The sequence below is a fragment of the Ambystoma mexicanum genome, chromosome 3q, assembly GCF_040938575.1.
Source record: "Ambystoma mexicanum isolate Mex_15411 chromosome 3q, UKY_AmexF1_1, whole genome shotgun sequence".
Taxonomy (NCBI): Eukaryota; Metazoa; Chordata; class Amphibia; order Caudata; family Ambystomatidae; genus Ambystoma; species Ambystoma mexicanum.
In genome coordinates, this window is record NC_090926.1 from 1,128,511,018 (window position 1) to 1,128,535,987 (window position 24,970).

At 45.5% G+C, this 24,970-nt stretch overlaps 1 protein-coding gene across 6 annotated transcripts in view; it reads left to right on the forward strand.

The window, feature by feature from the left end:
- The window catches only part of PNPLA6 (patatin like phospholipase domain containing 6), a 1,092,789-nt gene that overhangs the window by 211,953 nt on the left and 855,866 nt on the right, over window positions 1-24,970 (forward strand). For all 6 annotated transcript variants that reach the window (XM_069603923.1, XM_069603925.1, XM_069603924.1 and 3 more), the window contains exons 12-13: window positions 9,465-9,548; window positions 9,955-10,061. In XM_069603923.1, the coding sequence (XP_069460024.1) occupies window positions 9,465-9,548; window positions 9,955-10,061 (191 nt within the window). The remainder of the gene's footprint in view (window positions 1-9,464; window positions 9,549-9,954; window positions 10,062-24,970) is intronic.

A 24,970-nucleotide genomic window follows, 5' to 3' on the forward strand; every position in this document is an offset into this window, starting at 1 on the left:
GGGTCATAGCGGTTACTTTAGAAGCAGGATTCAGCAGAGTCCAAAAGTTCCTTGAGTTTTTGTCTTTTAGAGCCGCTAAAATTGCTTCAGCGTCATTCTGTTTAGTTAGAGCTTTAATTGTTTTAATTGAATTAGAATATTTTTGTTTTTCTTTTTTTATTTTGGTCTCAAAGTCAGGTTCTTTCAATTTTTTTAATTGTCTAATTTGTTTTTGAAGCTTCTTTTTCTTCTGGGCAATTTCAAGATTGAATTGATGCTTATGACAGACAATAGGATGGTTTTTTTTATGTGATGGATGATGGTATTTCTCGAGAATCCAACTATAGTTAAGTTTTGCATGATCATGAAGTGTAGAATCTTTAAAAGTTGACAGTAACTCAGGTATTTGATGATTTTTAATACGAATTCTATTAAGAGCATTATTAATCTCGAGAGGTGGCAAAATTATTCGTGGATATTTTAATGTTGCTGAATCCCAAGTGATTCTTATTTGTTGGTGATCGCTGGAAGGTTGAGGAAGATTTTCAATCGAAGTTATTAGAGTTTTCAAACCTTCTGATGAAAAAATGTAGTCAATAATAGAATTTGTGTTGTTACGGGACCATGTTGGAATCGGGATTCCTTTGTTGTCCACAGCAGGGTCGATTAATGTGATGTTACGGATCGATAATTCTTTTACCCATTTTTTTGCTCTCTCTGATAATGCATTTCTGTCCAGTTTTTGGCCTTGTTTGTCAAATAAGTGGAAATTGAAATCCCCTACAATTAAAAAGACCGTTCTATGATTGAGTAAGACAATATTATCAATTTCGTCCAGTATGGATTCCAGGAATTTATGGTCGTTCATTGCTGACGGATTCCAGTATATGTTAAATATAGTGATATAGTTATTATCCTTACATTGATCTTGGTCTGTAAATAAAGTTGAAATAAGAATGGTCACAAACTGAGCCCAAGGATGGATGTTCTTTCTCATTATAATTTTCCAAAATGGATTGATTTTCACTAGGATCATCATACCTGAGGCTGGACGTCCAAGTTGAGAGGAGATTGCAAGGTTTGATAATGTAATGAACCCTTCGCAGACTACCTCCTCTTTCAGCCAGGTTTCTTGTAAACATATTATCTCAGTTTCAGAAAGCACAGATGATCCTTCATTAAAAAGATGTTTATGGCCTCGAGTGTTCCACGAGCATAGTGAAATCACGCTCAGTTGTGTTGGATTTCTTGTTGATTGTTATAAGTATGTTTTCTTGGTCGTGGACCGATGATCGTTATATAGTACATTTGTGTCGAGGGACCGTTCTAGATCTCTCCCTATCCCGCGTTTCTTTGTAAATTCATTTCGATCAAATAATGAATTTTCCTCATTATATTTTGTGGTTTTGTTGTACACAATTGTTTTATTATGACGATAGGAGTCCATTATCGCAAGTTTGTGAGTGTATTTGTTCAAAGCCAAAAGGCTTGATACAGTAATTTTTTTAACTTCAAATCCCAGGATTTCCAATTGTTTTGTAGTAGACAATACACGATTCATAAGTTTTTCGGAATAAAAATCTATCTGTACAGAATCCATTTTGTTTTTATTAGGAAATAGAATTACTTCTATATCTCGGGATTTAATATCCGCCGTTTGTGGAATAGCATTTAGGAGGCGTAATACATTTGCTCTATTCAATATTACAGCCTCATCATTACTTGCTGCGCAGGAAGCTAGAGAAATTCTGAAAGCAAGAGACCTTGTTTTCCAATTAAGAAAGGTCGGTCTAATCAGTGGAGGGTCCGGTTGAGCTGAACGAGACATGTTGTCACTTGATTTCTGGTTCACTTCTGACTGTGACCCTGAGTCATCCTCGGACACTTCTGAGTATTCTAAAGAAATAATAGAGGAGTGCCTAGAGGTGTAACTCGAGTCCACAGAATCAAAGGAAGATTCTTTACATTCGTCCAGCACAAGAAAGATCTCATCTTGTGGATCTATAGAGCTGAACGTCTTATGTGTCACAACTTCAAGAGTTGTAACGTCATCAGAGTTATTCTCGCCATCGATTACTGATGCAATGATTTTATTAGGGGCGTCTTGATTTATAACGGCCAGTAGTGCATCTAGTGGTTCCGATTGCAATTTGTCCACATCTTTATTGGATGAGGTTGGTCCAGTATCACTTGACGTAGAGGCAGCAACAGCTGACAGGCTGCTAGATTTAAACTTTTTTTGTTTTTCCCTTCCGGTATTGATTGTGTTTTCTTGCACGGACTTTTGTACAATTTGCATTTTTCTTAAAAAGGCCCGTGACCCCGTTTGTATTTTTTTTGTGGGTTTCTTTTTGTTTGTTTTTGGAAGAGGTGATATTCCCACTGAGCCTCGTTTAGTCAAATCAAAGATGTCAAAAGGAATACATGCCGGCGGTTCAGAGTTAGGAGTAGGCATCATATGATTTGGATCTAGTGTACCGCTATTGATTGGTTGTACTTCAAAATCGTGTCGTTGTTCTGTTTTTGGAACGTCAGTTTGTACAGTGCTGTCAATAGTTTGAGATTGTTTTGCTAGACTTGCAGGAGAGGGCAGCACTAGCGATTGTTTCTTTATTTTTTCATCTAGCATTCTTTTTGTGATGGAGGAAACAGTCTCCATTAAATTTTGTTTCTCGGCACGATCTGATCTTGCGACTTCGGCGAGTCGGCTTTGCCATATCCTCGATGTTTCCGCCTCATGATTTAAACGTTCATGGATAGTTCCAATAAAACTTTCTAAATACGTTTGCTTAGTCATAATCATTGCCAGTAGAGTGGCTTGATCTTTGGTAGAATCTACCATTGCTTCTTGTAATTTTAAAAAAGGAATCATAGCTACAGAAAGTACAGCGACTAGCGAGTTTTGTAGCTCCAACATCGTCGTAGGTAGTCTGTTTGGTTGGTCTTGAAAGTCGTCTGTTACTTCAGACATCTTAGGAGGTAAGAACGAGTCATGCTCTATATTATCTTGAATAGTCTTTGGAGAGGTTTTGATATGTGCATAGAGACCCTTAGAGACAATTGGGGTCGATGTGTTTATTTTTGGAGCTATTGTTAAATTCTGATTAGCTCCGATAATGTCTTCTCTTTTTTGTTGGGAATCCATGATTGCATTGATTTCAGTCATATCAAGCGATAACCGTGCAGTACGAGCTGGGAGTGGTTCTGGATTGTCATTGACAGTCGTTTTGTTTAATAAATAAGAAGATTGCCATTGTTGTTTTGCAAGTTTCGCTCGATCCCTAAGGGTTTGTGAATAGCTGGGGTCGTCAAATATAGAATTACTTTCCACTTGCGCAGGTTGGAAGAGCGGAAGTGGCGGCAAGACAGGATCCGGCTCGGTATTCTGGATTAACTGTATTACTGGCATTGCATTTCCAGAAGAGTGATGAATTGCTGTTAAATGCGAGGCCTGGTGATCTGCTTGCTGTGAATCAAACGCCAAATCTACATGCGGAGGGGAAGATAATTTCAGGGTTCGTTGTCCTTTTGTATTTATTTTAGTAGGACCATTATTTGCCAAGGATAGCGTTTCATCCAATTTGCCTTGGAGGCGAGTTCGTGGTTTGATGGGCTCCATTTGAAGGGTTATATCACTCGATGGGGAGGATAACAGTAGGATAGTGTCTTAGCCAGATATATTATTAGGAGCGAGTACTTACCGCACACAGCCGCACAGCCAACAACAGCCGCGCCCTTTACTCCACTGCGGGCTTCACGCCGCAAGGGCCGCTGCGTGCAGCTCTTATAGTTCTTCCTGTAGGTGTGGTCAAAGAAGGGTCACGTGACTCCAGTCACGTGACAGACCAGGAAGAAAAAGTGCTCACTTCAACTACTAACGGCTCCAGCCGTTAGACTAACACAAATCGGAGCAAGTCGCGGTTGCAGGTAAGGAGAGATCACAGCAGCCGCACAGCCAACAACAGCCGCGCCCTTTACTCCACTGCGGGCTTCACGCTGCAAGGGCCGCGGCGTGCAGCTCTTAAAGTTCTTCCTGTAGGTGTGGTCAAAGAAGGGTCACGTGACTCCAGTCACGTGACAGACCAGGAAGAAAAAGTGCTCACTTCAACTACTAACGGCTCCAGCCGTTAGACTAACACAAATCGGAGCAAGTCGCGGTTGCAGGTAAGGAGAGATCACAGCAGCCGCACAGCCAACAACAGCCGCGCCCTTTACTCCACTGCTGGCTTCACGCCGCAAGGGCCGCTGCGTGCAGCTCTTATAGTTCTTCCTGTAGGTGTGGTCAAAGAAGGGTCACGTGACTCCAGTCACGTGACAGACCAGGAAGAAAAAGTGCTCACTTCAACTACTAACGGCTCCAGCCGTTAGACTAACACAAATCGGAGCAAGTCGCGGTTGCAGGTAAGGAGAGATCACAGCAGCCGCACAGCCAACAACAGCCGCGCCCTTTACTCCACTGCGGGCTTCACGCCGCAAGGGCCGCTGCGTGCAGCTCTTATAGTTCTTCCTGTAGGTGTGGTCAAAGAAGGGTCACGTGACTCCAGTCACGTGACAGACCAGGAAGAAAAAGTGCTCACTTCAACTACTAACGGCTCCAGCCGTTAGACTAACACAAATCGGAGCAAGTCGCGGTTGCAGGTAAGGAGAGATCACAGCAGCCGCACAGCCAACAACAGCCGCGCCCTTTACTCCACTGCGGACTATTTAAAACAGTTCCCTAACAGAACTTTCAGGGATCAGTTCCTGAGAACCCATCTGAATCTTCTACTGATGAAGAAATACGGGCGATTTGTGGTATAGTGGAACAGAACAGATGTCGCAACTGCAATGACACTTCAGAGGTGGAAACATTGAAACATTTGATCATATTCTGTCCAGCTCTGAAGGAGGCACGCATAGTCAGTTTTGGTCCTTTGTTAGTGAATTGCCAAATATCTGATTCAGACTTGTGGTGCAGAAGGTTGATAGAAGGAAGCAGGACTTGCTACGTGATTGCCGTTGTAAAATTTGTATCTAGTTTGTTTTAAAGCGACGAAGTAGGAAAAGTCCGAAGCTGCAATCTGTCGCCTGTTTTTGCTAAAATATTGTTTTCAATTGATTGCAAATAAAATAATATAATGCATGGCAAGCTAGCTAGTTCCAAAGAAACATTCACATGAATGACTGCAGGCAACTGTTTATTAGAAGGCCTGTATTCAGACGCTGTCTGACATCCTAAGCATCAGCATTTAGCCCTTCCTGGGCAGCGTAGTTGTATTCAAGTGAAGCTCAATGGAGCAGGAGACCACTTAATCCATAGGCCCTGAACGGCCTACTTCTCGACCATGTAGAAAGAAACTGACATGGAGTGAGATCGGGAACTACAGAGAGAGATTGGCGTATAATGCACCGGTCCCGCTAGATTTCTAATATTGCTAAAGTCAGCATTACTTTCTGAAGATCTGATTTGGAATCAAGTGATGTATTTTACCAGGTATTGTAGAGCTCTTGCAGTCTTAATTAGTGCTGGTTCTTCATAAGATAATCAAACTGGTTAGTTCTATAATAATAAAAATAGCGTACATGCTGCAATCTTCTGAATTAGTTACAATCTCCAAGTTCAAACATTACATTAGTGCTATTGTGTTTTTTTATTTGCCAAGAGTTACTGTTAGGCAGAATCCTGTGCAGTTCCCTTGGGGACCACTGCAAGAAGATTAAGACTACAGAAGTAAGCAGTAAACCCAATTGGTAGCAGTCTGCACCACCCAGATTTACCTGGTAGCTGTGGCTGAGCAGTCAGACTTCTCTCAAGAAGAGTAGGGCTGTATAGAGTATACACAATAGGACTAAAAACACAGTAGAGCAAACAAACACTGACCAGATCTTTGTATCAAAAGTATATAATGATTTATTTAAAACACACTTTAGGCAATACACCAGAACTCTAAATCAAAAGCAAGTTAACTCACAGTCAGGTAAAGTATAAACACCTCCCTTGATAACTATTAGATAAGTCAGAGTTAAAACACCACTATTTGTTAAAACAGATGTGAGCGCGTAACCTAGATGGCACTCTAATAGTTAAGTTAAAGGGAGAGAAAAAGCAGGGCATAAAACTAAAACAGTTCCCAACACTTTTAGAAGTTCAAAGCAAAGGAGTAAAGGCAGTATACACTGTAGAACCAAAGTTCATAGGGCAGGCCCACTTTAAACGGAGCAAAGCGAAATGTGCCCAAGATCACACGGTTTAAAATGCACTAAAAGTCTTTGCAGAATGTTCAAAAGAGGTTGGGGTGATTCAAGAAGTAAAGTTAGAAGGTCTGGGGCCAACCCAGTTGGAAAGCCAAGGATTTAAGGGTCACCTTTAGCAATCTGTGGAAAGGGAGGCCAGGCAGAACACAGTACCTTAAAGAGAGAGGAAGCTCCAGCGGTGGCAGTTGTTCCTGGCAGTGGTTGCAGTTCGTTGTTTCGACCAGGGGAAGAGAGGATCTCATCGAGGAGGAAACTTGGAGTCGTTGCACTGCCCAGGGATGAAACCAGCCGCGGAGTTCCTCGGTTAAAAGGTGCGTTCCTTTTATTCGCGGTCAAAGTGGTGAAGCTTGGCTATCCAGCTGCCAGGGTGCTTGGCACGGGCGATTCGACCAAGAGACGTCTTTGGAAGGCGAAAGGGGAGAATTTGTTGATCCCCACCAGCTCAAAGGAAGAAGACTCGTCCAGCAGAAGATCTTCTCTTGTTGTTGGGAAAGTGGTGAGTTTGTTGCAGAAGGGCTCCACCGTTGGTGTCGTCGTTGCAGATGGCTCAGCTTCTTCCCTCTTCGGATTCTTGAATCCTGTGGCGACTTCTCAAGTTCCAGTCCCAAAGACCCTGCTTCTATGCAGAAAAACCCCCATTCAACAGCCTAGCTGTCACTCACACATGCTAAGTGGTGAGCCGGGCGGCTCACCACTGGGCCAATCAGAATAGAGTGCGACTTGGGTTGCTAAGGCAACACAGTCTAGGGTGCCAATTCCACTCCCCACAAATCCTGTGGAACCCAGACAGAGTGGCACCATTTGGAGGGCTTCTGTGGAGAAGCCCGCCAAAAAGTCGAACAAAGGGCCCGACCTTGGTTGGAGTTACAAAGACGGACACGAACGCCATTTTAGAAAAGAGATCTCGCAAAAAGACCCAACCGTTGATTTAATATTAAATAAATAAACCAGCGGTATCTTTAACATTGCGCCAAAAAGTGATGCGTTTAAAATAAATGGGAAAATCCCATAGGAAATATTCCGGTGGAATATTTTGCGTGGTAACCCCTGCCACCAGCCAGAAACTCGACAAGAGGGGACTGGACCATGCCCCCTTGGAAACAGACCCAGGGGCAATTGAATTAACCCCTTTCAGTACTTCCACAATATGATGGTTTGTACTGGTTATGTTCACAATTTAGGACTAGTAAAGTCAAAGGTGACTTTACATGCCCTGGGAGACAGTAGTCAGTCCCAGCGTATGGGGTCTGTTTGGGGGTCACTATGACACCCCTGTGTTACTGCACTGAGGGTGCTGTGTAACACATACACAAAAACAGATGGTACCCTATGGAGAAAAAAAACACCCCATAGCCCATAAGCACACAAAAAGTCAAAGACATACCTTAAATCATGCCTAAGAGTGGGAGGAAGGAGAAAAAAAAAAATCCAGCAAAGCTGCTGGGGGACTCACTAGGTTTGGGAAATTAGCCTTTTAAGAGAATTCTCCCTAACAGTTACCTTCCAATTTTCATTCACAGAGATACAAATGGATGTTCGGATAGGATGCCCATCTTAAAACCAAGATCAGCCTTTAGTCTTGGCTTCGGAAGTCTGGCTATTCTCGAGGCTTCTTTCATGCTAGGGGGATGCTTCATGTTCATAGGCACGGGTTATGGAGCATGTCTGCTTTATGTCTGTTTATGGAAAACATGCCACTGAAGTTTTGAGGAACTTTATAACTCCCCTACAATGTCTGTTCACTCATAATTTACCACATAATGCTTCTGGAGTGGGGTTCTGTGCTTTTGAACTTCTAAGGGAGTATTTTAAGGAATCAAATTGAAATAATATTGATAATTTCAGGAGAATCATTGCATGTGTGGAGTGTTGTTGTAGCGCCTCAGTTGGAGCAATGTGTGTTAATTGTGCTTAGTTATTTAAATATCAAATACGTCCACCTCCTGCTCTTGGTGAAAGGTAAAGCCATTATAATACCTACATACCTGGCAGGCTTGGCTACTGACATGACGCTCAGGTGGGGGTCTAGGTTTTGACATGGTTTTGAGTTTTTCAAACCCTTGAATCCAATCCCAATAAAAGGTGCATGGAAAGCATTGTTTCTAGTTTAGTATGTACTTTGTACCATTTCCACATTCTACAGGGCGCTGCCTTCTGTGTACTCTGGCAAAGCATGATATGCTACTAACCTGCTTCTTTCGGGTAGACAGGATTACCAGAAGCAGAAAATGGGTAAGACAAGTCAATGCCGCAAATGGCACGCCCTAAAGCGTAACATTGCAGACCTTTTGAGGTCTACAGATTATAAGGGAACAGATTAATTAATTTCCGTCCTAGATCACTGTGCTTTCTTGAAATGGCTTTAGAATGTAAGTTACCTTTGTGAAAGTCTGAGCAAGCAACTAGTATCCTTTACGCTCATTATGGTTTATGTTGACTTTTTTGTACAGTATGCAGTTAACCATTGGAACCAGTGCATTCAACCCATTGATTGAAATTCTAACTCACCACACTTTTTAAATTGTTCATATTGGGGTTCGCCTTGACGGGACTTAAAAGGTGGCTTGCCTCCTGAAATCTATCTGAATTGAAGTAGTGGGATGCTTTGAGAGAGCTGTCATTTTACTGTGTTCCAAAGATCGAGTTGGTCCCAATTTAAAATTGTGAACACCACACTTGACAAACAATGCAGAGGTGAATTTAGGTCTTGAGTTAAGATAGGAGATAGACAGCTGGACTTATTTCCTTTAGAAAACAAAATGGACCAGTAATTTGATTCCTTTATAATTGTATCCCAGTGCATCCAAGGTGGATTTTGTGGTACACCTGCACATTTACAGAATAAGTTCCTACTAAGGTAAAAGGGGTTCCAACACTTGCATAGGAAAGAGTTGTTTGCTATGTGAATAGTTACACAATAGAATAGGTTCTTGCAGCCAAATCCTGTGATAAGTTGAACAAGCTCTCAAAGGTACAAGGTAGGTGGTAGGATCTAGTAAAAAAAAAAAAAAAATGTTTTTGTTCTCAACTGGAGGGGGTATGCAAGCTGGGAAGATACGCTTGAATTTAAAGAGAAAACCTACAAATGCTTAACTTCCCTTTAAATTTGGCAGGGAGATTGGGCATTCCATAACTGAAGCCAAATGCAGAAATGTGACATATTTCAGTTTTTTTGATTTTTGGAAAAGAGCGATTGGGCTTGAAACCATATGAAGAGAGGGTTTCAGTCCTATGCCTTATGTCATTTGCAGGTGACCAGATTAAGCCTGCAGTGCCCGAAAGCTTGGCAGCCCCGCTGCTCAATCGCTGCATCTCCATGCCAGTAGACATCTCTGGTACGTATAGCACAGTGTTATGACTGGTGGATTATTGCTATATAGATCATGACCACCAAACCCATTTCCTTGTCTTCTGGACCACTTCTGCACTTGGTTTGGTCTCAAACTCCTACTATGCTCTTACAGCATGATCACCTTTGAGTGCCCGTATTACCCAGTGTGTGGTCCTTGTTATACATATTGGCAATGTAACTCCTTTGTCCATTTTTATGAATGATTTGGGACTCATGGGTTAGTGACAGTGTGGACTGCAGGTACACCTAGCAATCGGCTATATAGCGCTTCCATTTTCTGTGATGTCCAAGCAATTCCTTTTGCTGCGTTACTCTAGTAAAAACGAATAAAATGGTGGTTACTTCACATAGATGAATAAATCTGTCCCTTTTAATTTGTACCCAAACAGTCGTCCAGCGTGGCCCTCGCTCTGATTTCGACATGGCCTACGAGAGGGGAAGGATTTCAGTGTCCCTTCAGGAGCCCGGCACCTGCACCCAGACATCCTTTTCTCGGGTGAGTATGGCACATGCAGACAGATCTCTCGGTATCTGCCCTTGACCTTAATCCTCTCTGCATATGACCCTGTATGGGCCTGGCTTGAGCCAGAATTCTGGACCAGCTCCTAGCAGGAATTGCCCAGGCCAGATACAGTCACCTCTGCACCCATCTGTGCAACTCAATACATTTCCGTATTTATCCCTACATGCACCTAGGCATCCGACTAAGCCATCAGACAAACCCAAGCCCCCAAATTTGGGAAAAACTCCAAGGCTTGCATACAAGAGCCTTGCCAACTATGCAGCTGCATGGGTGCCCATGAATAAACTGCCAGAGAAACACCCAATTCTTTAACCACATCTGACACAACTAGGCAAGCATACAATCCCCTGGGTGTATACATAACTGTCAGAAGGACCCACAAATCCACTAGTGTAACCAGTCAGCTTCCTCTTCATCCTAACGGCCAACTCTAAAGCCACAAAGCCTGTCTTGCATACACTCAATTGTACTCATTGACACTGAACAGTTCTTTAACCTACCCATGCATACACACTTCACGCTGTGAGCAGATGATGTGGTGGCCTTAATTTGAAGCACCCTTCTTAGTACTTCAAACTTGTTTTACTTTATGGTTAATTCACTTTCTTAATCATTCGAATTATGTATATAAACCACACCACAAACAGGGTTGTTGGTAGCTACTTGAATAGAATGCCTTTTTGCTCCCCATGTAAATTGTACTAATTTCAGACTCTTGTGTATACATTGAGAACCAACACTTTGTTTAATTTTTGATAATTAAATACTGCAGTTGTGGTTGATAATTGAACATATTGCTGCAATTTCATTGCTTCATATGGCACTATTGTGGCTCAGAAATCTCCCTACAATGAGGCAAATGCAGCCATGAAAGGCGTTGCCTATCATTCCTTTTTTTTTCTTTTATTTGTATATGGTTACAATGAACTTTTACAAAAAGAAAAACACAGTTCTTAAAAAGAAACATGTACAATTTCACAACATAGTTCCTAATCATTCATTCTAAAATAATCACAACCTAAAATGTCCCTCTATCATAGGTAAAATGCAACATAATCAATACATAACAAAGAGAAAAAAATTAAGAAGGAAGACCATAGTAAATAAGAACATATTATGCAGTTAGATCGATCCACTACTCCTCTGGCTAGCCAATGACCTAACTCAAGCCCAAGTTGCTGAAAGGACCCACACCCTAAAGAAAATCCCAATTGAGCCAAGAAAGGACAATTTTAGCTCTAAACAAAGATATGAACCCTTTCTAGCACCTGTATTACTTTTATCGTCAAACTGGACTCTTGTCACAATGTTAGTCTCCCCTAAAACATATTTGTGAGGATGCCCTCTGGTTTGTCCACACATTTTTGGAATAGGGCTGCTCTTATAAACCAGGTGCCCTCACATTCCATTAAAAGATGTTTTACATTTTGCTTCTCGTGGTTAACACATAACGTGCACTGTTTTTGCACAAATCCTATAATTTCACCATTTAATGACCTAATGTGTGTATGCGATTTCTGTAGTGAAAGCCTAACTAGCAAGCAAAGGCTACTCTACAAATGGGACTACAGAGCAAGAACAACAGGGAGCGCGTGGTAAATTAAGAGAGCATGAGTGGAAAGAGGAGCAATCAGGAGGACAACTCAAAACCAGATGCTTTAAGAAGAGCAAGGACTTCACTTCCATCCTGAACAGGATCCCTAGTGTGTACTGACATTGATCTATGTAATATATTTACTTTTCTAATAGCGTGACAGTCCCACCCCAATCGGCTGAAAAAACAGGCTGTTTGCTTATGTTGACTATGGCAGACACCAATTAATGACTTGGCAGGAAGTCCATATTTCAAGTTGTGATGTCTAAGGCCTCAGCGATCCATAATTGCAGAGATAATGCTGTATGATGGCCCTAACTAGGGTTTGAGTTTTAATTATAACTCACAAAGCACATATGCTTTATATTATTCTCTCCCTTTCAGTGGCCGAGCTTGTTGACGGGGTGCCCCCAAAATACTTTTCGTTGCTATCTGGGAGTTAATTAATTCTTGGGGCATTTGTCTAATAAAATTGAGATTGTGGTACTCGCTTCTGGTTTGTATTTCAAAGGCCCATGATAGGTAGGGGTATTGACTGGCTTCAGGCAGCTATGCCAGTTTGTCCAACTGCTCTCAAAACCCCTCCTCTAAGGTATTCTGGTTCTGTCTTGGGAAAGACCTGCGAGTTCAGTTCCATCTGGAAAAGGCCTCCCTAAGGATATTTCCCATCTGCGACTTCCATTTGGAATTGCAATCTGCTTTTATCCTGTTGGGTGGTCTCTTACTTTGTGTTTGGGTTTAAATACCCATCAAACCTCACCCATGCATTATTTGATGTGAAGGTTTTGGACTGGACAGGCCTGTGATTGCCTTATTATTTTTTTCTAACCCACTTGGACCCGCCTCCTGGCTTCTGTTGGCCCATTATATTTTGATGCATCAAGTATGTGTTAGTCTTCCCGTCAGGAATGAGGAATCCAATTGCACTGAAATCTGAAATCTTCACTTGTCTTATAAGTGGCTGCATGTGACATTTATGAGAATTATATAAACAAATTCCTAAGGATTTTCTGAATCTAGATATACAACTTGCATTCCTAGCTTCTCATGCATAACTGTTTTATTAAATATGTGAATTAATTAATTAAGCATACATTTTAATATAGCATTTATATGCTCGGCACGTGGCACCGTCTTGGTCCAGGGCCCTCAGGCCAATCTCCTCCTCTTTAATAGACACTTCCCACGCCTTAACAATTTTCTTTCCTCTACTGCTATCCCTTCTTACCCCTCTCTGGCTTCTCTGCCGCCACCTTCCTCTGCCACCTCTTCGGCACCCCTGATGCCTCTCTGGCCATCCTGTTGTCTCCCTCATCTGCCACCCCTGTGACACTCTATACTCCCTCTCCGACTACCCTGCCTACTCATCCTTCCTCCTCTGCCCATCCTCGGGCACTTCCAAAACTTCGGCAGGGTGTACCTCTGGCCTGTACCTCTCCCCGGAAGACCCTCAAATGTGCCAACCTGCTCCACATCGCTACTCTCAACTCTCGTTCAGCAGTCAAACACTCCTCTGACATCTGCCATCTCCTGGAAGAGTTTGATTTGGATGTACTCTGTCTCATCAAGACTTGGTTCACAGCCAGCTCTGTCACGGGTTTCTACTCTCTTTCCCGATCGCTACAAGACCTTCTACAAACCCAGAACCCACCTTCCCTGTAGGGATGTAGCCTTGATTTTCCCAGAGTGGATCCGTGCTTCTATCGTTCCAATGCAGCAGTACTCCTCCTTTGAATGCCTGGTCTGCTCTGGCCTCTCTCTCACTGTGGGCACTACCTACAGGCCGCCTGGCCAGGCCGCCCTCTTCCTCTCTGAGTGGGCTGACATCTCCTCCTCGCGCCTACCTCCCAACTTCTCATCTGAGACTTAAACATCCACCTGGATCCTACCAGCCCTTCTTCACGACTCTTTTGCAACCTCTGCAATTCTCTCTCTCTATTATTCCCTCTGGCCTGACTCACTCTTCAGGCTACACCCTGGATATGCTGACCTCCCCAGACTTCCCATTCTCTCACCCTCTCACCACTCCTCTCTTGGAATGATCCTTCTCCTTTCTTCCCACCTCCCTCTCTTCCCCGCAGGTCAAGCTGACTTCAGCACTGCCACCTGCCTTCTTGAGGTGTCCATGAGGTGTGTGTCAGTTGAGGCTTTTTCCGCTACTTTCTCTCGTCCTCCTGCACCTTTGGCTCACTCACACCCTGACACAGCCCTCTCTAACCTTCATCTCTCTATCTCTAACACTTTGGATGTCCTTGCCTCTATAATGAAGATCCGCTTGAAGCCCAAATCCAAGTGCAACTATTGGTACGATTCCGACTTCGCAGCCCTTAAACGCAAGTGACAAACTAGCCTGCCGCCTGCTCCAAAGGCAGTACAGAGTCTCTGTCCACTTCTTTAAGAAGAGAGCCTTCGATCACGTCTGCATCTCTGCGGTTTCTAACAACTCGGGCGAACTTTTCAAAATCTGCAAGGAGCTGGCCAATCCTGCTTCAGTCTCTACTGCTCCTGTTCCCTCCCAGGCCATCTGCATGGCCTTGGCCTCTCATTTCACTACTAAAACTCAGGACATCCTGTCCACCCCCCTTCCTCTACCTCCTCTACCTCCTCCTCTACCATTCATGGCCTGTCTGAGGCCGTCTCTCCTCCTCCTTTATCCTCCTTTATCCTTCTTTCCCCAGACAATGTTTGTAGACAAGCCCGATCTATGAAAGCCTCATCAAAGCAGGTTCTCCCCTGCTCATCCAGAACCATCAAGGACCACATTGACACCCTTTTCCCAGCCTTGGCCGATTTCTGTAATCACTGCTTTGCCACTGGAACCTTCCCCTCCCCCTTAAGCAATCTCTTGTTCACCCACACCCTTCTAAAGAAGCCCTCGCCCAATCCTTCCTCTGTGGCCAACTATCGCCCGATCTCCCATCACTCCTTTCGTGGGCAAACTCTTGTAAAAGATGGCCATCTCCCAGCTTAATCTACATAGTGAATCTGCTGGTTGCCTCTATGACCACCACCAGTCTGGCTTCAGAGTTGCCAGAAGCATGGAAACTGTCCTCCTGAACACCCATGAAGACTTGCTCTCCAATCTTGACTCTAATCTCCCTTCTGTCCTCACTCTCCTTGATCTATCTTATGCTTTTGACGCGGTCAATCATGCCATCCTGCTCAATCATCTCCGGTACGACGTTGGTGTTGCTGATCACCGACCCTCTCAGGTACAACTGGGGTCTTTCCTCTCTTCTATTTCTCTCTCTGCCTGTGGTGTTCCCCAGGTGTCTAACCTTACTCCCTGGCTCTTCAACCACTACCTGGCATCTCTTTCCCACTGCATCGCTACTTTCTGCTCGGGCTTGGTCAGCCCTGCTTCCTGGGAGTCCGGAGGATATTCCTGGCGCTCTTGACCAACTTAAAAGCAACGCACACAATCTGGTGTTCCTCTCCCTGGCTATTCGGTTTCTAGCAGCAACTCTGTGGAAATTCAAACAGCTCCGAGAAGGATGTCCAGGTGGCTTACTTTGGTGTCGATTGTCCTACCAACTCAAGGGAAGAAGTCGTCCATGCAGGGGCTTCTCTGTCGATACAAATTTGGAGTTTCAGCACAGCAGTAGGGCTTCACCGGGCAAACCAATGGTCCAGGAGTTGCAGTAGGCGTCCTCTTCAAGTTCTTCTTCGGTTCCTTCATCCAGTGGTCGACTCTGTCTTCCAAGCCAAAAGCCTTGCCTTTTTATTCAGTTCTCGCCCATTCATTCCAGCCTAGCTGTTAGTCACCCAGCAGGGGGGCTGTCCTTGGCGGACAGTCAGCTGGCCAATCAGCACAGAGTGCATTTGGGTCTCCTAGGAGACAAAGCACATGGATTTTCGGGCACCTCTCTCACTTCCTGCCTGCCCCAGACACGCTGGAGCCAGAGGTGGGCTTCACTTGTGAATCCCGCCAAACGCAAAGAAAACAATGGGACCAAACCTGGTTTGGCGCGCAGAGTAAATCTCAAGAAGGACCTTTCCCCAAAGAAATGGCGAAAAAAGAAGACTGGGGCCATTTTGACAAAAATGGCACTCTTGGGTGCTTTACTGCAGCTGCGAACGCAGCCCGCGGTAAATGCACTCCACGGTAGTTAAAACGAAACCACTGCTACCAGCCATTCAGTGAGGAAAGGGTAACATAAAAATGTGACATGAAAAGCTAGACAAAGGGGATACTAATTAACCCCTCCAGCACCCTATTGTAAGATAGTGTGTGCTGGGTCTAGAAAGTTACACATGTAAGTAAAGTCAATTTCACTTTATTGCTCTGGGAAACAGTAGTTTATCCCAGAGAAGGATTTTAAACCTTTGGGAAATCTGGAAGACTTACCTGCCTCACTGCACTGAAGGTGCCGTGTGACACAATGTAAAAGATGATGCCTATGGAGTTTGTCAGACTCCACAACCAAAAGAAACAGTGGTCAAAATCATATTAAAATACATGAGAGAGTGGGGAAAAAGGGTCTCACTCTCTCCAGATAAAAAAAATCAAGTCCTCAAAATCCAGCAAAGTTGCTGGGGGGCCTCTAAGGTGGAGGGAATTAGCAAATCTTTGAGAATTGTCCCTAAAACATTCTCTCTGCACTTATGAGCCACCCGCTGGCTACACTTGTGAGTTAACTGCACTTCCCCCTTCCGTGCCCCACCTGGCACTTCCTCCCTTCCCTCTTCCCCACACTTGCGCGATCTGAATGTTACAAGACCTAGTAAGATTGTTATTTTGTCCTCTCTTGTTTTCCCCTCCTGGTCTTGTCACGCTGTCACGACCCCAGGCGCCTGGCGAGTTTGACGGCGATGGAGACTCTGACGCCATTAGACTGTTCTGCCACGTTTTCTCGGAAACAAGTATCCGCGGTCTAGTCTTTTTCCATCATGGCCGCCGCCTGAGTATATCACTATTCACTCTCGCCGGCTCAGCGCGTTGCAACTGTGCTTTCCCGTGTTGCTATAGCGCTCCCAGTTCTACTTCCTTTGCGACCTGTTCGCCCCTCTCTGATCCCTTCCAGTCCCCCTTTTCCTCTCCTGTTCCCGTCTTACCTGCCTCCCTTCGGCTGGTTCCCTCCTGGTTCTCCCTGTGTTTTTCGCTCCTTCCGCATCTGTTTACCGTTGCTGTTCGCCTGCATTCCTCTCACTTCCATTGTAGTCTCGTCCGGATATCTGTATTCCTCCCGGCTTGGACTTCGCTACGGACCGGCTTCCACTGTCCAGTTACTTCGGCATCGAGGATTTTTGTGCCTGGTGGCTTTTTCCCCTCATGATATTGGCTGTCGCGGAGAGGGGTCACCGTGGTTTTCCCTGTAAAGGGTCACGGTGGCTTCCTTTCGCGGCAGACCGTATCTGCTCTCCAAAAAGAAGACTCAAGTGCGACACCCTAGACGGAAGAAGCTCAACTATTCGTCTTCTTCAGATGAGGAGGAGGAAGGTACTTTGGGGGAGCTCTGTTTATCAAGTGGCAAGGAGGATACTGCTGACCCAGTGGCTATTCCTATAGGACCGTCCACAGTCCCTGATAGCTTGCAACGCCAAAAGAAAGAGATTATGGCCACGCCACAGCAGTTGCAGGAGTTAGTGGCAGCCGTCCAAAACCTCAATGTTGAGGTCCAGACACTCAAGACCGACAATGCAGCACTGCAGCAGAGAGTGGCTGCCAGAGAACAACAATCTACAGATTTACCCCCCTTACCTTTTGTGTCAGGGAAGTTCGATGGCACGGAGAGAAAGGTAAAGGAATTCCTTGAAGCCTGTAATATACACTTCACCTTCAGACCCAATGCCTGTTCCACGGATCATGCCAAGGTGGGGTTCATGATCACCCATTTAACTGGGAATGCCTTGGCATGGGCAACCCCGTTGGTATCCCAGTCAGACCCAGTCCTACGGGACTATGCCGCCTTCAAAGACCTCCTGAAGCAAACCTTCCTAAGGACCGAGTGTGCCTATATTGCCAGTGAAGACTTGCTGGATGTGCGGCAAGGTACCTCCAACCTGCTTTCCTACATAGCCACATTTAAGAAATTGGCTACGGAAGCTGGTTGGCAAGAACAAGCGCAGTACACGATCTTCCGCAGGGTTTTGCGGGAGGAATTAAAGGACGAGTTAGCCAGGATTCCTCGTCCGGACACCTTCTCGGATCTACCAGCAGCTGTATTACGGATTGATTTCCATTTAACCGAGAGAAGAAATTAAAGGAAGAAAAGCAGTACCACAACCCCATTCCAGGAATCTCACACTTCTGCCTCCTCACCTGCAACCCGGACTGCCCGAGATGAACCCATGCAAATCGGCACCACCAGGTCCCCCTTAACCGCTGAAGAAAAGAAGAGACGGGATGAAAACCGTTGTCTGTATTGTGGTTCAACTGCCCACCTGTTGAGGGATTGCCCTGATGTGCCCCCCAGAAGGTCGGGAAACAAACGCCCTCGGTAGCTTGTGGGACGGACTACCGAGGGGCCCTTCCTTGTTCCTACACTACACTCTCGGTCACCTCCGAAACTCCTTCTGAAGATCTGCGCCTAATGGTTGTAGGAGTCAAACTCTGTTTCAGAGACAAAGTGGTTGACACTCAAGCCTTATTTGATTGTGGCGTGGCAGGTAACTTTCTGGACACCTTATGGGCCGATAAGGTGGGTCTACTTAGAATCGCTAAGAAAGAGGATCAAAAGGTCGGAGGGGTGGACGGAACACCCCTATGCTCCGGGCTTATCACCCATACCACGGAAGCAGTACAAGTGTTGATACAACAACACAAGGAGGAGATCCTGTTCGATATAATTCGTGCTGCACATTTTCCGGTCATCTTGGGTATCGGTTGGCTTCGGAAGCACAATCCAACAATGGATTGGACTAACAATCTGTTGAGTTTTCATTCCAAATATTGCCAGAAGGAATGCCTACCAGAACCCCAGCACAAAACCGTTAAGACGGTAAGTGCCACGGAGCAGAGCTCTATTCATTGCATACCAAGTTGTTTCTCGAACTTTTCAGAAGTATTCCAGAAACGGGTCCCCGTTGAACTCCGACCACATAGACCAGAAGACTGTGGTATTGACCTAGTTCCACAGGCATTGCTTCCTTTTGGAAGGATGTATCCTCTCTCACTATCAGAAAAGGCAGTACTCAGACGCTACCTCAATGACAATCTTGCTAACGGACTTATCCGTTCTTCCAAGTCACCTGCCAGAGCCTCATTGTTTTTCATACCCAAGTGAGACAGCAAGGAGTTGAGACCGTGCATCGACTATCGGTGTCTAAACAAAGTTACCGTCAAGGATCGGTACCCCATGCCCATAATTTCCGAGATCCTGGAAGCTCTTCAGGGCTTGGTAATATTTACCAAGCTCGATCTCCGCAATGCCTACAATTTACTCCGGATAAGGACGGGAGATGAATGGAAAACTGCCTTTCGCACTCCCTACGACCTGTATGAAGTAATGCCGTTTGGCCTGGTGAACGCGCCTTCGATCTTCCAAAGATTCATGGATCGTTTGTTTTCGGATCTGTTGGGTCAGAATACCGTGGTCTACTTAGATGACATCCTGGTCTACTCCCGCAAGCAGGAGGAACATGTTTCCCAAGTTGAAGAGGTACTACGTAGACTACAACAACACCGTCTTCTTGTCAAGCCGGAGAAATGTATTTTTTCCCAGTCTTCTTTGTCCTACCTGGGATTCATCATCTCTGAACAGGGGATTACCATGGATCCCAAAAAAGTCGAAGCCATCCTAGGTTGGCCATCCCCAACCTCCGTCAAGGAGATCCAACGGTTTTTGGGATTGGCAAACTTTTACAGGAAGTTAATTCCAGAGTTTTCTCAACTAACTCTTCCCATCACCTCCTTATTGAAGAAAACTTCCGAACCCTTTGTTTGGTCAAGTGCCGCAGAGAACAGTTTTCTTTGCCTGAAACAACGTTTCTGTTCAGCACCCATTCTTAAGCAGCCTGATCAACTGAAGCCGTTCATCCTGGAGACTGATGCCTCAGCAGCAGCCGTAGGAGCTGTTCTTTTCCAATCAGTCCAAGGCTGCGAACACCCGGTGGCTTATTATTCTAAGACTTTAACCACAAGCCAACAGAATTATTCAGTCATCGAGAAGGGAGCTCCTGGCCATGAAGTTGGCTTGCCTCGAGTGGATACATCTGCTTGAGGGAAGCCTTCACCCCTCCAGATACGTACCGACCATAAGAACCTACAAGTCCTCAAACAGCAGGAATGCTTCAACACCAGACAAGCCAGATGGGCACACTTCTTTGCCCAGTTCCATTTCTCTATTACCTACATACCGGGTACCCAGAACCAGATTGCGGACGCCTTGTCCCGCAGGGATGACTCAAGCCCTACCTACAAAAGGGAGTTGATGTTCCCGCATACACGTATAATCTCAACGGTGACCTCCTTTATCCAGGAGGTAAGAGAAGCCTCCCTGGATGTGTCTTCTTTGGACACTAACAGGCTGCCAGTCTGTGTTAAGGATGGACTATATTTCATCCATGGGAAGTTGTTTCTGCCTACTCAGAAACATCGCCAACAGGTTCTCTGGTGGTGTCACGATTCCAAGATTGCCAGACATCGAGGGATAAGAGGTACGCTGGAACTGCTCAAACGTTCTTTTCATTGGCCAAACATGAAGGCCGATAGACAGAGATATGTTCAGTCGTGTCTAGTGTGTCAACAGAACAAGTACTCCACCCAAAGTCCTTTGGGGTTATTACAGCAAGACCCCATTCCTGTAGGACCCTGGAAGTCCATCTCCACCGATTTTATTGTTGAACTACCAAAATCTCAGGGTTGTACTTACATCATGGTTAATGTGGACTCCAAGCTTGCTCATTTTTCTCCCCTGTCCAGGTTACCGGCGGCTTCCCTGATGGCAGAAGTGTTTCTGAAAGATATCTTCTGTTTGCACGGATTACCCCAGAAGATCGAGGGACCCAGTACACATCTAGATTTTGGGTGGCCCTGTATAAACTTTTGGGCAGGGAAAGAGCCCTTTCTTCGGGTTACCACCCCCAAACAAACGGCCAGACCGAAAAACTCAATGGGACACTGGAACAGTATATGAGATGCTTTACAAATCGGCAACAAGACAACTGGGTGGCCCTACTTCCTACAGCTGACTTTGCCTACAATAATGCAGTGCATTTCGCTACAGGCATCAGCCCTTTTTTTTTGTACTCACGGATTCCATCCCCAGTCCTTTCTACCTACAGCCTGGAACGAGACTAATGTTCCGTCTTTGGAGACCACCCTCAACCGCCTCAAAGAAGCTCATGACACGGCGGAAAGGAGTCTAAGGGAGACCAGTCGACGGAATAAGGAGCAAGCCGATAGACATCGGAGACAAGTACCCACTTGGGAGAAGGGCACGAGGGTTATGTTGTCCACCAAGTTTTTGCCCCGTTGGGTCCGTCCATCCAAACTCTCTCCACGGTTCATCGGACCTTATGAGATTGAGTCCAAGATCAATCCAGTTGCCTACCGTTTAAGACTACCTAAGACCCTTAAACGAATACATCCGGTATTCCATTCCTCACTCCTAAGGCCTTTTGTACCAGACGCTAGGAAACGGGTAAAACCGAAGTTGATGATACTACCCACTTCTACCTCAGAAGAATACGAAGTCTCCCAGATTTGAGACTCTCGGTACCATCGAGGGCGCCTTGAGTATCTCGTACACTGGAAGGGCTACCCCTCTTCCGAAGATACTTGGGAACCGGTTACACAAATACATGCCCCCCGTTTGCTGTCCCGGTATCAGTCTTCATCTGAGCAAACCGGGAGGAAGTGGTCTTCGAGGGGGCATACTGTCACGACCACAGGCGCCTGGCGAGTTTGGCGGCGATGGAGACTCCGACGCCATTAGACTGTTCCGTCACGTTTTCTCGGAAACGAGTATCCGCGGTCTAGTCTTTTTCCATCATGGCCGCCGCCTGAGTATATCACTATTCACTCTCGCAGGCTCAGCGCGTTGCAGCCGTGCTTTCCCGTGTTGCCATAGCGCTCCCAGTTCTACTTCCTTTGCGACCTGTTCGCCCCTCCTGATCCCTTCCAGTCCCCCTTTTCCTTTCCTGTTCCCGTCTTAACTGCCTTCCTTCGGCTGGTTTCCTCCTGGTTCTCCCTGTGTTTTTCGCTCCTTCCGCATCTGTTTACCGTTGCTGTTTGCCTGCATTCCTATCACTTCCATTGTATTCTCCTCCGGATATCTGTATTCCTCCCGGCTTGGACTTCGCTACGGACCGTCTTCCACTTTCCAGTTACATCGGCATCGAGGATTTTTGTGCCTGGTGGCTTTTTCCCCTCATAATATTGGCTGTCGCGTAGAGGGGTCACCGTGGTTTTCCTTGTAAAGGGTCACGGTGGCTTCCTTTCGCGGCAGACTGTATCTGCTCTCCAAAAAGAAGACTCAAGTGCGACACCCTAGACGGAAGAAGCTCAACTATTCGTCTTCTTCAGGTGAGGGGGAGGAAGGTACTTTGGGGGAGCTCTGTTTATGAAGTGGCGAGGAGGATATTGCTGACCCAGTGGCCAGTCCTATAGGACCGTCCACAGTCCCTGATAGACGCCTAGAAACACTTGTGTACAGGCGCGTTATAAATGCCACATGATATCATATCATATATAACTCGGACCAAGGGTTCCAACATTACAATTGCAAATGTATTTCCTATGGTCCATTTAAATATTTTTCTGTGCACCTTTTACTATACTATTTAGCTTGAAATACCTTTGTATGCGTGGCGTGGCTTGTGGTTCTGGGCATTCCTAGTTTACAAATAAGCGATCCTCTATTCCTCTATGAAAATCAGAATCCTCAAGTTCAAACCAAGTTGTCAAGCTCAGTTATTGCTCTATTTGTGCCATTTTTACTTGCATTGGTAATCCAGTAAAAGGGTAGGCTTCTTAATCTCGTTCTCGTGGGATTTGTAATATCTGTTTCAACCAAATGTAGAACACTAAAATTCTAGTTGCAGAGTTCTGCATATTTTCTTCATGTGGGCTTAACTGTCAAGAAGAGGTAGCAGCCTGATAAAGGTACAATTAGTCAACTCACCTATCCATAGAAGCGTACATCACACAAATGGAGATCCTTTTCACCGGAGCAGGTGAGTCTTTTGGCCTGTCCCATATCCTTGAAACAGGGCCTTTTGCTTCCCCCACCGTCTTCCCAGCACTTTCTCCCTCTCTGGTACCTGCATCCACTGGGCCTTGCCTCAAACACACTCATTAGTGTTCCTCTCCTGAACCAGATTGCATAGCAATCCACAAAGTAAGCATCCCAGAGCAGCCTTGCCCACGCAGCCGGTGTAGGGCAGATGCTAAGGGTACCTTTCTGTCGCCTGTCACCCTGACCCTGCTCTACAGCATTCTCTGGCCAGGCCCATTGGACCACACGGCATCAAGGTAAGAGACAATGCTGTAAGTAATTTGCTGCTTTGATCACTTTTTTTTTACTGTGATGCTCTGCCACTTTCACCATCTGGCCACTGTGATATGTTGCCACTTTGTTCTATTGCCACTCTGACAATTTACTACTGTGATACTTGCCACTGGGATAGATAATTTGCCACTGGGGTAGCTTGCCACTGAGCTAGCTTGCCACTGAACTATTTTGCCACTGAGATAATTGAGTCATTGGGATAACACTTCTCTTCGGAGATGTTCTCGCTGGGAGACCCTTTGCAAGTGGGACTGGCCACTGGGATACTATATCACTATGTTTTCCATCTGAATAACTCAACACTGAAATCACTTGCCACCTCAATACATGGTTATTGGGGTATTCTGTAACTTTGTTACCTCCACATTCTAACAACTAGCAACTGTAATATCTGCCCACTCTAATAAACTGCCGCTCAAATAGTGCTTGCTGCCGGGACACACTCCCATCTGGAAAACCTCTGACAGTAATGCCTTACCACTCATACATTCTGTCACTGGGTTACCTTGCCATTGTTTTGTTTTCCAGTCTGGATAATCTCCCAGCAAAATATTCTGAAAAAAAAGATTGCTGTCCAAAACCCAAGCAAGAAATAATGTTATTTATATAGTGCTTTTGCGAAAGCGCTTTACATAGAGCATATTCACATACAATATAACCCAAATGAAGTTGGTGCACATTTATCAACCTTGGAAGGATGAAAGGCTGAGTTAGCCCTGCTGGGTTTCGAACCGGCGACATGCAGTTCACACACTGACAACAGCAGCGAGGGCTCAACCTGCTTAGCTATATTACCGGCTGACAGTCCACCGGCACTAGATCCTGCAGAAACCAATTGCACAGATCTAAACAAAATGCCTAAGTAACAGAAAGAACACCAGACAACTACCTCTTACTCTACCCGACAACTACCTATTACTCTACAAGCACCAGCAAAGACAATCTTCTCCAGCATGGGGTCTGGCATGGATTCACATGCTCATGAATATTCCCCGTCGTCAGGCTGGGAATCCTCGGTAAAGAAAAAACCAGTATCGGTTTCGTTTCTGATCTGTCTTTCGTAGTAGTAACCAATCACTGATTGTCATGATCTCTGCTTCCAAAAGGTCAGGGTTTTCCCAACTCCCTTGGAAGCAGATCCATAACCCAGGTTCCGAGTGCCAACCAGTCCCAATTGGGACCTTTTGGACCCAGTCATGGCGCCAGTGGCACCAGGCTCATAAATATGCCCAGTCCCAGCGCTGGAAGCGCCGGGCTCATAATGCTTGGGTGGACTTACCTGCAGCAGACCATGCTGCTTACTTGCCTGCCAGTTGAGCCTCTGATCCCCTTCTGTTTGGAACTACTTTTCCTGTTGGGTGGGGCTGGAGCCACTCCCTAGATTCAGAACACTGGAACTCTTCTGGAAAGCAGGAACTCTTTTCTTACCTAGGCGTGGCTGTGGAAGGAGACACCGAAGCACTACAGGAGGCTATTTAAACCACACCCGGTGGATGAATCTTGCTTTGCGTTATTCTGCAACCTCTGCAGCAGAACGCTCATCGTGTCTTCTGCATCCGGTCCTGGGCCTAAGGAAAAAGGCTTACCATCCTGAATCCAGTCTTCAGCAACACCTATAAAGACAAGAAAGAACAGGTTAGCATTCCGGCATCTGAAAGGCAAAGGCTTACCATCCTGAATCCAGTCTTCAGCAACACCTATAAAGACAAGGAAGAACAGGTTAGCATTCCGGCATCTGAAAGGCAAAGGCTTACCTACTCTTTGTGCGCTCCGGAGGTCTTCACACTGCATTCCGGCATCTGAAAGACAAAAGCTTACCAACTCTTCGCACGCTC